The 12,062-nt window shown below is 50.6% G+C and overlaps 2 protein-coding genes across 2 annotated transcripts; one reads left to right on the top strand and one right to left on the bottom strand.

The window, feature by feature from the left end:
* The first annotated feature begins 93 nt into the window (after positions 1–93).
* Positions 94–3,389, top strand: CUNHXorf65 (chromosome unknown CXorf65 homolog). The gene is made up of 6 exons (XM_052733785.1): positions 94–559; positions 679–765; positions 969–1,109; positions 2,092–2,160; positions 2,618–2,781; positions 2,939–3,389. Exons 1-6 carry the CDS (start codon positions 535–537, stop codon positions 3,029–3,031), a joined length of 579 nt encoding a protein of 192 aa, XP_052589745.1. The 5' UTR covers positions 94–534; the 3' UTR covers positions 3,032–3,389.
* Positions 3,390–4,525: 1,136 nt separating this feature from the next.
* On the bottom strand, positions 4,526–10,754 carry Foxo4 (forkhead box O4). The gene is made up of 3 exons (XM_052733651.1): positions 9,878–10,754; positions 5,272–6,331; positions 4,526–4,991 (listed from the first exon to the last, which is right to left on the bottom strand). The coding sequence occupies exons 1-3, from the start codon at positions 10,331–10,333 to the stop codon at positions 4,984–4,986; spliced, it is 1,524 nt and encodes a 507-aa protein (XP_052589611.1). The 5' UTR covers positions 10,334–10,754; the 3' UTR covers positions 4,526–4,983.
* Between the last annotated feature and the right edge of the window lie 1,308 nt (positions 10,755–12,062).

Raw genomic sequence — 12,062 nt, 5'->3', positions numbered from 1 at the left:
TCAAGAATGTCTGTTGTGGGGTTGGGGAGCAGGGGAAACACGGAGTTGGGAGGAATGGTGTGAGGGTAGGAAAATGGAGTAGTGCGGTCGTGCTGCCGAAGAAAGAGCACTCCAAGTGAACTAAAGGGAGTATCTGGTAACTTACTTTTCTCTGGTAAATTTCTGTGCTCACTCCAGGGGCCAGTGTACAGTTGTATTTGCTGTGCTGACCCAAGTCCTAGAAGCTCTTTTACAGATCCCACCCAGTGTCTCCTCCCCTTGGCCTTACCCTACCTTCTACTGTAAGTACCATTTCTGACCTCACAATCCTTTAGCTGCAGCCTCAGGCCCCACCCCTTACACATGCTCACCATACTTAACTACCAAAAGTGCTCTCCTGTCTGCCCAGGCTGGGCCTCCTTCAACTTATGAGCTACACCTGGCTCTTCGGTCACCCAACCCTATGGGCAACCTCAGGCACCTAGGGCCTCCAGAACACCCTCCTTCTTCATGATTCACCAGGGGAACTTTGAAGAGTGAGATGATCCTGATAGCATGTTTATCTACATTAAACATGGAGGTGAGGGGCAGCACAGAACAAGTCTGGGCATGGACGTGGGGAGGGCTAAGGACAGCAGAGATCACAGAGGGAACAGAACCAGAGAAGGGCCCGCATATCTCCATCCCATCTCTTCTCAGATAATCAAGAGTTTCTAGTCAACACCAATTGCTCGGTTCTCCTGTTACTACATTACATCCGAAAGAAAATGGGGTTGCGTAAAACAGGTAAGTGGTTTGGAGAGAAGTAGAGACTAGAGACTGAAGGTCAGAAGCAATAGGCTGCTTCTGGCCTCTGAATCCTCCCATCAAGAAGGGTTAGCCTCCTATCCCTGAACCTTCCTCAAACCCATTCTGTAGAGGAGCCCTGGCCCTTTTTATTCACGTTCTCTAGTCTTACTTGTCTCAATTACCCTGCGGCCTTCCTGTAGACACCATTGATTTGTGCGATGAAACTGGGACCATGAAGTTACTTTTCTTGTCAAAGACACCTGGGGACTATGCCAGCAAATTCCTTACAGCTCGAAGTATCTACTACATTTGTAAAGTAGAGCGTGGAGCACCAGGTAGAGGTAAGCTTCAGAAGTCCCTCAAGGTGGGTTAGGAAACTTGTCCTTAAAATACGGCAACTTTCTCTTGCAATGCCAGCACTCAGGGAACTAAGGCAGGGGGATTGTAAATTCCAGGGCAGCCTGGGCGTCATAGCAAGCTCTCATCCCAAATACAAACACCACACACATAACGACAACAAACAGAAAGCAGGGCTGGGGTGTAGCTCAGATGGCAGGGTGCTAGCCTAGCATGCATGAAGTTCTGGGTCCCATCCCTAGAACTGCATAAAATTGGGTGTGGTGGAGCAAGCCTATAATCCTAGTAGTTGGGAGGTGGAGACAGGAGGATCAGAAGTTTGAGGTCATCTCTAACCGTACAGCAACTTTGAGGACAGCCTAGGTTGCATAAGACCCTATCTCAAAATAAATAAATACATTTAACAGCTCTGGCTGTTCTGGAACTCACTCTGTAGACCAGACTGGGCCTTGAACTCACAGAGATCTCTGCCTGTCTCTGCCTCCTAAATGCTGGGGTTAAAGGCATGAGCCACCACCTCCCAACATAAGTACATTCTTTAGAAACTGAGGTAAGGAGGATTGAGAGTTGGAGGCCAGCTTGGGCTACATAGCAAGATACTGCCTCAGAAAACACCCACAAGGTGGAGCCAGGAACACTAGGAGTTCAAAGTGAACTTGGGCTATATAGAGATCCTATCTCAAGACTCCCCAAAACAAATTAGTAAGTAAAATAGGGCATCCTTAACCAGATCCAAATTGACCATGTCTAGTCAGCTCAAAGAAAGGGCCCTGCTTTGATGGCAGTAGGTTAGGTTCATATAGACCATGTCACCCTACTTCATCCTAGGGTTCACGTAGGTCCATGCCAAAGGGGAGGGAAAAAGAACACGCGCTCTATTAGAATCCTGAAATCTTGGGCTTTGAAAAGGTATGTATGACTTGGTATGTATCAGGGGCCGGAAACAGCACAATGCTCTGTTTACAGGTATGAGAATCGAGAATTCCTACAAAGCTGTTGTGCCTCTCTTGAAGAATCCAGAGCCGGAACTAGTTGGTAAGGCATGTGATGGGGGAGGAAGGGCATAGGAAGTTGTGTACATAGCTGTGTACTGGGCATAGTGCCATACATTGGTAACCCCAGTACTCCAGAGGAGGATTTTGAGTTAAAGGCAGCCTAGGCTGAATGTGGAGGACACTGAGAGAGAGGGGAAGTTATGAATGTAGGGGTGGGACTAGCATAGTGGGGTGGGTGGGATCATAGGAGTCTAGGATAAGGGGGACAAGGGGGACAAGGGTCTAGATAAACTTTAGAGGGGTGTCTAGTTTAAACTATGTGAGCCGTACATGTCACTCCTTCCCCACTTCCATGTCGTCTTTTCAGTTTCCCAATCACCCTCTCATCATTTCTGTCTTAGGCCAAGGTCCTCTGACGGATCAATTGAATGACGGACGGTCATGATGGGTTCCATCTTGGTTCCTCAGAGGTGATGGTGCTTTTTCTTGTTTTCTAGAGTCCCTGCGCACACAATGTGACTTCCTGGAGAGAAGCCGAATAAAGATGCTTCGAACTCTAGAAGCTAAGAGACTGGCAGCCATGGAATCCTCTACAAATCTCACAGCAAGATCCTCCAAGAGTAGTGCCCAGCAGAGCACTAGTCCAAGTAGCCAAATGAAGGTTTGTGTACTGCTGACCCCTGAGAATTTCCTTTCTAAATCTGACATCTATGTTCACCACCCAACTCCAGTTGCCTCTTTTCTCCTTCATTTGGCCCTAGACAGTAGAAACTTCCCTGCAGAACCTCTACATTAATAGATTGCTTTCTCTTTTCTAGTCTAAAGCCGGACGATCAGATGAAGATGGGCCACCTCCCACCCGCAGACCATTCTACAAGACTAGAGCAGACTTTCTCAAGAGACATCGTTAACTCAATAAAGTGACCAACTGAGAGCAGCAACTACCGAGGGAGAGCATGACGTTACTGGAATTTAACGTGAGCGGTCTTTTTTCTAGAAAGACTCCTTCTCCCAGTCTCTGCACAAAGGCTTCAGTAGGCTGCAGGCACCAGGGAGGCTGAGTGAGGGTGGACCGGAGCAACAACAGAGGGCTGGAGTGAGCACTTGGGTGGGGGGGTGGTGGTGAGGAAAGACTGTGAAGTCTGGTTACTAGACTTTTAGTACAATGAGCCTTTGAGGGCCCGAGAAGGGGGTGGGGTCTTCTCAAACCAGACTACCTCCCCTCGGGGGAGGCCTATCTTGCAGCCGCCTACTCCTGCTGGGGTTAGGTGTCCCTCCCCCACCACACTCCATTACCTCCCAGGCTGAAATTCCCCCACCTCCCAGCCTGTGGGCAGTCCCTCCCACCCGCCCTTCAACTAACTGCCCTTCGCCTTTCCGTCTCCCTCCCTCCCCTTTATTGGAGGGGGGCAGCAAGGCAGCAGAAACCAGAAACCAGATCTGATTATAGACATTTATTGAACTCATTTATTGATTTGACACACTTCCCCACTCCAATCTAGCACATGATACAATCTGGGTAGGCCAGGCGCTGACACAGGAAATGATGGGAACCCACAGCAGGGGTGGGGGAGGGGACAATGCAAAGGGCGCTGGGGGAGGGGCTGCTTGGGGGCTGGGGTGGAGGAGCCCCAGATGGCCTCTCTGGCAGGTGCTAGTAAACCTGATCCACATTCCCCCCATCCCTGCTCATTTCCCAGACCCTCAGCCAAACTCCCCAAGCTCCCCCTTCCCTGTTCCTCTCCACAGCCCTGCCTGCCACCACACACTCTTCCACATAACCCTGGCAGTCCATGACTAGGAAGAAGGGCAGGGACAGCTGTCCCATGCCTTGAACAGGGAGGTCTCTGTACCTAACTTTACTACCCTAAATCCTTCCTTCTTTCACGCCCCTCCTAGGCCCCAAGCCAATTCCAGGCCTTGGATGTTCTCTGGTAGCACTAACAACCCACACTGCTCAAACAAGAGTGTGCTGGCCCCGCAACAGCACCCTCTTCTAGGCACAAGTGGACATAATTTGGGGCCTGGCTTAGGTTTCTTTCCTTAAACCCTAACCTAAGTATGCACAGAGACTTTTCTAGACCTGGTCCAAAAAGGGTGGGCTTCCCTCTGGTCACTTTTGCTACCCACCCCTCCCCAGCTTCCTGTGTCTCCCTCCTAGAATATGTAGTGTTTGTATCATGTCACTATGACAAGGCCTTCAGAAAGAAAAAAAGCAGTCTCCCCATTACTAGCACCTCACCACTGTTAAAAATTTCTATATTTGTGTTTATATTTCTTTAAAAGTTTATAAAAAGCCTGTCTGTTATCTGCATCCTTCCAAAAGTGATTTGGCCTGGTGAGCCACTCCAGTGCTCAAAACTTGGCCCTTCTAGGTCCCCTAGCCCCCCACCCCCCACCCCCACCCCACTGCATAAAAATCCAGGCCCAACCTAGCCTGGCCCAGCTCTAGTAAGACTCTCTACAAAAAAAAAAATAATAATCCTGCTCCCAAAGGCAGGGGTAATAAGGCCACTGGTGACTTCACATTTCCAACAGCATTGCTGGCCCCTGCTCCAAGGCCTAGGAGGTGAGAATGGGGAAATCGATGATGGCTCCTGAGAAAGGGCCATAATTAACCCCTAATTGGCACAGTGAGAATAAGCCCTCTTCCCTCCTTCCTCTCATCACCCTCTTCCATAATCCCGACATGGCATAGCTTTATCTTTACGATTTCCTCAACAGTCCTGTGTGTGACCACCTAACCCTAGCTCGAAAGCAGGGTCCCAAACTCCTGAGGAGGGCTCAGGGGGAAAAAGTAGATAAGGACAGGCCTGGCTCCACCTCTGAATCTGAAGCAGGGGACAAAGCTTCTGGCTGTGACTCAGGGATCTGTGGGGAAAAAGAAATGGAGAACAAGATAAAAGATTCATTTGGAGCACTATCCAGACTCATTCCAAGCAGAGGCACTCCCTCCCCTCCACACAGCTCCTCCTTCTGTGATGAGGAGCCAGGAAGTCCCACTTAGAAGTGATGCTATTCTAATACGACATACTCCCTCCAGCTCCCCAGGAGCTCCTGTTATCAGCTATACGGCTCTCTGTGGCTCAGATCATAGAATTAGCTGAGCACTCAAGAACAGAGATGCTGTAGTGATCAGGGGATGCTATACCTGGCTCAAAGTTGAAGTCCAGTCCCTCGCCACCATCCATGAGGTCACTGATGATGTTATCCATGTCGCACTCCAGGTTCTCCATGTACATATCAAGATCGAGATCCTGAGGCATTCTGTCATGGCTGGTAGCTTCAGTAGGAGATGGGAGCACAGGGGTTCCCAGAACCTTAGGGATGGGAGCACCTGCCATCATTGGAGGGGGTGCCATCACAGAAAGGGTGGGAACCAGGTTGCTGGGACCTGGACCCTCTAGCGGCTTAGGACATAGGCTAGCTCCAGTAGCCAGCTTGCTAGAGGAAGGTATTCCTCCCAGTAACAGAAGTGTGGGAGCCTGAGACAGAATAGGATCTACCTGGGTCATGAGAACATCAGCAGGAGGTGGTGGTGTATCAGAGGTGAGCAAGGCCTCTAGAGACTGGGAGCTTGAAAAGCACCCTTCTGCTGCTGATAGAGGCCCATCTAGTGGACCAAAGAGGGAGGCACCATAGCTATGTAAGGGGCCAGCAAGCCCTGGATGTTGTAAAGAGAAGCCAGAGAGACTGCTCCTAGACAGCAGGGAATGGGGAGATGCAAGATTGAGCCCATCCAGCAGCTCCAGATCTTCACTGAGGGTGGGAGGGACACCCCCTGAGTAGCTGCTGGCTGAGGCTGCCATTTCCTCTTCTGCTAGCACCTCAGACTCTGGCCTTATTGGGGACAGCCGCGTGCTGACAGTGCTGGCATTTGAACTGCTTCGTGGACGGAAAGTGGTCCACACATCAGCTTCTTCCCGATTTCGAGGACAAGGGTTGCTCGACCACTTGCCAAAGTGGCCTAGAGGGCTCCTTGGAGTGGTGCCTTCAGGTGGAGCTGGCAGGACAGATGGTTTCTTCTTGGGGCCTTTGCTGCGGCCCCGGAGCAGCTTGCTGCTACTATCCATGGAGGCAGCCCTGCGGCGGGGTGCCTTGCCACCCTTGCCGCCCTCGGGGTTCAGCATCCACCAAGAGCTCTTGCCGGTGGCCTCATTGTGAACCTTGATGAACTTGCTGTGCAAGGACAGGTTGTGACGGATGGAATTCTGGATGGGACAGAGGTGTAGAAAAGGGGCATGAGCTACATGTAGGGGAGGTGGGTGGTCAGCAGTCTAATCTAAGGGGAGGCTGGGAAAGAGCAAAAGTCAAATCCCGGAAGGAAAGACTAGAGTGTGGTGAGGGAGAAGAAACTATACACAGTTCCTAAGCTCAGTGTCTCCTCCAGACTTCTCACAAGAGATACAAAGTAACAACCTACTTTCCAGGGAGAGCCACTATCTACCCCAGAAAAGCTCCTCCCAAATCTCTGGGTACAGTGTTGGGTTGGTGGGCATGGGGGAGTACTCGACCTAGAAAAACTAGGCTCAGATGGGAAAAAGCATTCCAGAGCACCATTCCTTCCCTCATATGCAGGCTTGGGTGGAGAATACAGGATGGTGGCCATACCAGCTCAGGAATGTCCTGACTTGGGCCAATTCTCTGAATAAACTAGAGGGCTAGAAGCTCAGTACAGCTGGTACTCCATTCTCCACTAGGCCTTTAGGTCAGCCAGATAACTCTTAAGATTGGATCCCAAGCCAGGCCTTTAATCCCAGCACTCAGGAAGCAGAGTCAGGTGGATCTCTGTGCGTTCGAGGCCAGCCTGGTCTACAGAGTGAGTTCCAGGACAACCAGAGCTATATAGAGAGACCCTGTTCTCAAAACATGGGAAAAAAAAAGGGATCTCACCCAGCCTTATTTCTACACACTCAATATTTTCATGAGGTGTGATTTCTCTGTCCCCTTTTCTTAGGGAGATATTTCCCTCTCTAAATTCTACTGGAGGCCAAGCTTAAATCCTATGCCTTTTAATAAAGTGTTTGCTTATCTTCCATAGCCAAATTTCTTGTATCGTATTTTTTTTATCTGTTTCCCAGTTTTACCCAATCTATATGGTGTGGTTTATGGTTTCATGTAATGAGTCTTGTCAACTGTAAGTACCAAAGGTACAGGCAATGCCCTCCAGTCCCACTGTACCCAATAGTGCCCCCTCAGAGTGCCAAGGCCACAGCATATCAGGTACACAATACATAATCAATACTTGTCCAACCCGTAGGTAGCCCCTAGATGTCTACAGTGAGGTTTTCCTTGAGGCTCTGGCAGTTCTTGGGTGCCTTGGGTACTGGGACCTAGCTAGCATTCATTCTTCACTGGTGACCTGTAGATTAATATACCTTTTTGCCTCTAGTAGTCCAGGGTACGAGATGGAGGCTGACACTTCTTGGGCCTCTGGTGCTGCTTGTTTTTACTGGCTGGTAAACGCTGTCTGCCCCCACCTCCCATCACTTCCCTACCTCCTTCCCAGTCCCCCCCCCCCCCGGAAGTCTTCTAAGATTTTGAGCATAAATCATTTGACCTGCCACACAGAGCTCTTTAGTTTAGAAATAAATTCAGGAGGAAGCTGAGATATGATAGGAACCACTAAGAAACTGAGGCTCTAGACAGCGAGAAACCATTTCTACCGGAATGGTAAAAGGGCAACCCTTGTCTTGAAGAGCATGGCTTGATCAGCTCTTGTGCCAGGGTTCTTTAGTGAAAGACTTCCTTGCCTTCCTGAGCCCGTCCACTCACCTCGGGCTCTTAGTAACCGAGAAGCATTATGTCTTCTAGCTCTGTGATTTCTTCCCTTCTTTTTCTCTAATTCTGGGTCTACTGGAGTGTGTGAGTGAGTGAGTGCGTGCGTGCGTGCATGCGTGCGTGCGTGCGTGCGTGCGTGTGTGTGTGTGTGTGTGTGTGTGTGTGTGTGTGTGTGTGTAGCAGAGGCGCGGGATTGGGGAGAGGTTCAAGCCCAGAGACTCACTTATGCTGTGCAAGGGATTAACTACTGAGCTACACTTTCATCCACATCCCTTCTCCCTCAGGCCTTGGAAAAAGCAAGTAGGAAAGGTCAGTTCCCAGGTGCAGAACTGTTTGAGGTGTGTGTGTGACCAGGGGTGGGGGGGGGGTGTGTGGGGGGGGGAGGTTGGATAAACTGCTCACTAAGCCACCTAACTTAAGCGTTCTTGTTCAAGTGAGTGCCGCCCCCTGGTGGGGTGGGAGTGACCTTGGCACAACACCAGGGAAGTGTGAAGCTTCCTGCTGGGGGCTTTGGAAGCTCTAGACCCCCGTCTGACTAGGTTTGGCAATGAAAGCAAGCCATGCTTTCCTTAGAGAAACAGGATCTGTAGCAAAACTTGCATTCAAGTCCTCATCCTCATAGTAGGCCTAACCTCCAGTGCCTTAATTTCCTCAGATGCAAAATGTTGACTCTCAGAACTGCCACGAAGACTAACAAAATGAAAAACAAATCTTAAAATTATTCCACGGGTTATAGATTCAGCTTAATGGCAACCGCACTGCCCTGGTTCCCAGAACCAACAGAAAAAAAGAAGATCTCAAACTATAAAGGCCGTGTTAAGCGTAAATCACAAGGAGGGACTACTCCCACAGTCTAACAAGCAACTCGTGGTCATTCTACCCTGGAAAATCAACTTAAGAGAAAAGAAAAACAGCTGTGCACGCTGGCTCCAAGGAGGGGAGCTCTTTGTGCGCTTGAGATTGCGGCATGGCAGTCTACCCAGAAATAGTGCCAAGGGTCTCAGTCAGCTGTCCCATCTTCTGTTCTGTCTGGCCCCTACGCATACTGCGGATCTGTTCCCTCACTCTCAGCATCTATGGGGAGCTCCTCTGCCCATTCTGTCCTCTGTACTTGGCACACTAATCCTAACCACCTACCGAGGTACAAGACACTGATACGGGCCGGACTCTGATTCCTTAATTTTGTGATTAGAGTCTGTATTTCTCTGGCAATTTTTTTCAGTTATCGTTTGAGATCTTCCCAGTTTCTTCAAGGAAGACCAAGAGAACCCTCAACCTGGGCTCTAAAATCAGAGTTATACGATACCTCCTTTCTCGTGAGTAGTATTCCTCACCAACAAAGACTTTCCTAAGAGTTGGATAGCTCCTTAGGAGGAAGAATTCTCGATAGCAGAAGGTAAACTGAGGCAGATAGCAGTTCACAGCCTTTTTCCTTAGTGCACAATATCAGCTACCTTTCCTCATGGATACCAACCACTTTCCCCTCTCTTCACCGCCGACTCCCTCTTGGGCAGAGCAATCCTATAACAGTTCCTGTTCACTGAGGTATTGGGAGGCGAGCAGGGAATCCGAGTAATCCCGCAGGAATGGGCCAAAAGGTGTTGGGTGGGAGGTGAGGGGGGAGGGAAGGCTAGGTGCGGGTGGAGAATCCACACAGTTCCTGCTGTACATAGGATAAAGACTTCTCTGTGGGAATAAATGTTTGGAGCAGCTCAAACCAAAGTGCTGAGTAGCGAGTAGAGAATTCGATTTTCCTCAGAGCAGGGACAGTGTCTTATTCATCGCTGATCCTCCCGCTTCAAGCTCAGAGTGTGGCATATACTATGTACTAAGTAAATGTTTGTCTAACTGAAGATTGAAGGTGGATCTTTGGGCTTCCCAACGGAGTGGAGAGGCGGGTAACGGGGCCCCCCGGAGGGAGAGCAATCAAAGGGGTCCAAGGGTGGATGGAGTGGAGGTAAGGGAGTCATACTTACTTTCCATCCTGCCGAGCTGTTGCTGTCCCCCTTGTCCTTGAAGTAGGGCACCGTGCGGACCATCCATTCGTAGATCTGGGCGAGTGTCAGCCGCTTCTCCGGGGCGCTTTCAATGGCCTGGCTGATGAGTTCTGCATATGACTGATTTCCCCAGGCATTCCGGCGGGAGCCTCCCTTCCGAGGACCTGTAACAGCCCCCAGGATTCCCGGCTGGGGGCCCCCTGCCGGCTCTGGGAGCCGAGAGGGCAACAGGATTGGTTCGGAGTGTCCCTCCGGGTGTACCTTCTGTCCCAGACCTGGCTCCACCTCGGACGGTTCTGGTGGCTCCGTAGCGAGCTCTGGTCGAGGAAGGGGCCAGGTGCAGGATCGTGGACGGCTCTGGGGTTCGAAGTCGGGATCGAGGTCTATGATCGCGGCAGCAGCCTCTGTGGCTGACTTCTTATTCTCTGGATCCATACGTAGAGTTGAACCTCTGCAGCTCAGTGTTCAGTGGAGCCTGCCACAGTCCCTCACCATGCCTCCCCTCAGTGGGGAAGCAACAAGGGCCAGGAGGCACATTCCTGCCAGTTCTCAGAAAGTCACGAACTTCTCCCTCCTCTCAGGATTCTAGACCCCAAACTGTCCCTTCCACTCAGTTCTCGGATCTCCTTCCCGACTACAGGCTGCAGCCTCAGAGCGCTACTCTGAGGCACCACCTGTAACCTCCACCAAGCGAAGGCACTTTCTGCACCCTCTCACTCAGCTTCCTGCTCTTTTAAACCTGAGGCACCATATCCCCTCATACATTGCGCTCCCATCACCGAACGTCTCAGCGAAGTTCCCTCCCCCTTTCAAGTTGCTGCCCCCCGGACACTCCTCCCAAATTTCCTCCACCCGGATCGCTGCCCTCCCCCACGCCCCGCTCCCAGCGTCACTTGTCCCTCCCCTGGCTCCCCCTCCCCCCGCCTCTTCCCTCCAGGTCACTCTTGATAGGGTCAAGGTTCCCGCGGCCCCAGACTCCCCTTTTCCCGTACTGAATCCCCTATCGGACCCCCCCACCCCCCGCCCCCCGGGTTTCCCTTTTGTTTTGCTCCAAGCAGCAGCCCCCGCCTGACGTCTCTGTTTACCACTCGCCAGGGCAGCCATCTGCGCACGCGCCTCGAGAGCCACTTGGGAAACCGAGTTCTTCGGTCGTGCCACCCAGGTCGGGCTCGAGGACTACATCTCCCGTCCTACCATGCGACCAGGAGTCCGATATCGGCAGCGGGACCGCGGCGCGTGGCAGGATATAGGGAGGTGGAACTTTAATGATTAGAGGTCGTCCCGGACTCTTTTTCTTTTCTTAAAAATAATTTTCCTCATTCCTCCCCTTACCACCCGCTCCCTCGAGTTTCGGGGTCGCCCAAGTGACGGTTTTGAGAGACGCTAGACTTTCCCGTTTTCAGTTAAGAAAGCAAAATGAAAAGTATTTTCCCTATAAAAAGCAGGGAGAGTATCAACAAGTAGGGAACTGGTTAGAAAATAAGATACATTCACTCTAGGGAGTTGAGTGGGGAACTTGTATAACATGACAAATGGTGTTAACTGGTGGTGGTACTCTTCATGTGCAGTACACAGACACACATCTCTAGCCAGTTTCCTCCGTCGGCCTCCTCAGAAATATTGATATTCTCCTTTTCCCGATCTTCAACAGCTTCTCATTCAACAGATCCCCAACTGAACTTTTTCAGCAATCTCTTCCTGCACTCACTCACACTCCTACCCTCTAGCTACTCTTAACCTCTGAGCTTGGTTAGCAGCTGTTCCGGGTCTACATAACCTTCCTAAGCACACTTGCCGGTCACCTTTCCATTTCTGTAACTTGCTGCTTCCAGATTCCAAATGGAGACATTATGACTGCGTTTAAGGGCCTTGGCATGGTGGTGCTCGCCTTGAATTGCAGCACTCAGGAGGACAGATCACTGTGAGTTAGAGGGCAGCCTGGTCTACATAGTGAGTTCCAGGACAGCCTGAGCTCTTGAACAAACAAACAAACCCCCAAACAACAATCTCTGCATTTTAATGGCATTATCATCTTAACTGGACCTCCTTTCATTCATCACCCCCACTACCTCCACCACAGTTTGTTTTCTGTTACCAACAAGATTACCTTTCTAAGAAACACCTGGTAATTAACAGCTAAAATATGTACCAGTCACTGTTCTAA

The sequence above is a fragment of the Peromyscus californicus genome, unplaced genomic scaffold (assembly GCF_007827085.1).
Source record: "Peromyscus californicus insignis strain IS unplaced genomic scaffold, ASM782708v3 Scaffold_10__1_contigs__length_136768540, whole genome shotgun sequence".
NCBI lineage: Eukaryota > Metazoa > Chordata > Mammalia > Rodentia > Cricetidae > Peromyscus > Peromyscus californicus.
Note: the sequence above shows the minus strand (reverse complement) of the source record. Positions and strands in the feature narration are given on the sequence as shown.

Bases quoted from the DNA above. Each gene is read 5' to 3' on its own strand.
- Foxo4 (XM_052733651.1), bottom strand. From the start codon at position 10,333: ATGGATCCAGAGAATAAGAAGTCAGCCACAGAGGCTGCTGCCGCGATC. The intron at 6,332-9,877 runs GTAAGTATGACT...TGTCCCATCCAG, and splicing joins ACAGCTCGGCAGGATGGAAA to AATTCCATCCGTCACAACCT.
- CUNHXorf65 (XM_052733785.1), top strand. From the start codon at position 535: ATGTTTATCTACATTAAACATGGAG. The intron at 766-968 runs GTAAGTGGTTTG...GCCTTCCTGTAG, and splicing joins AATGGGGTTGCGTAAAACAG to ACACCATTGATTTGTGCGAT. The intron at 2,161-2,617 runs GTAAGGCATGTG...CTTGTTTTCTAG, and splicing joins TCCAGAGCCGGAACTAGTTG to AGTCCCTGCGCACACAATGT.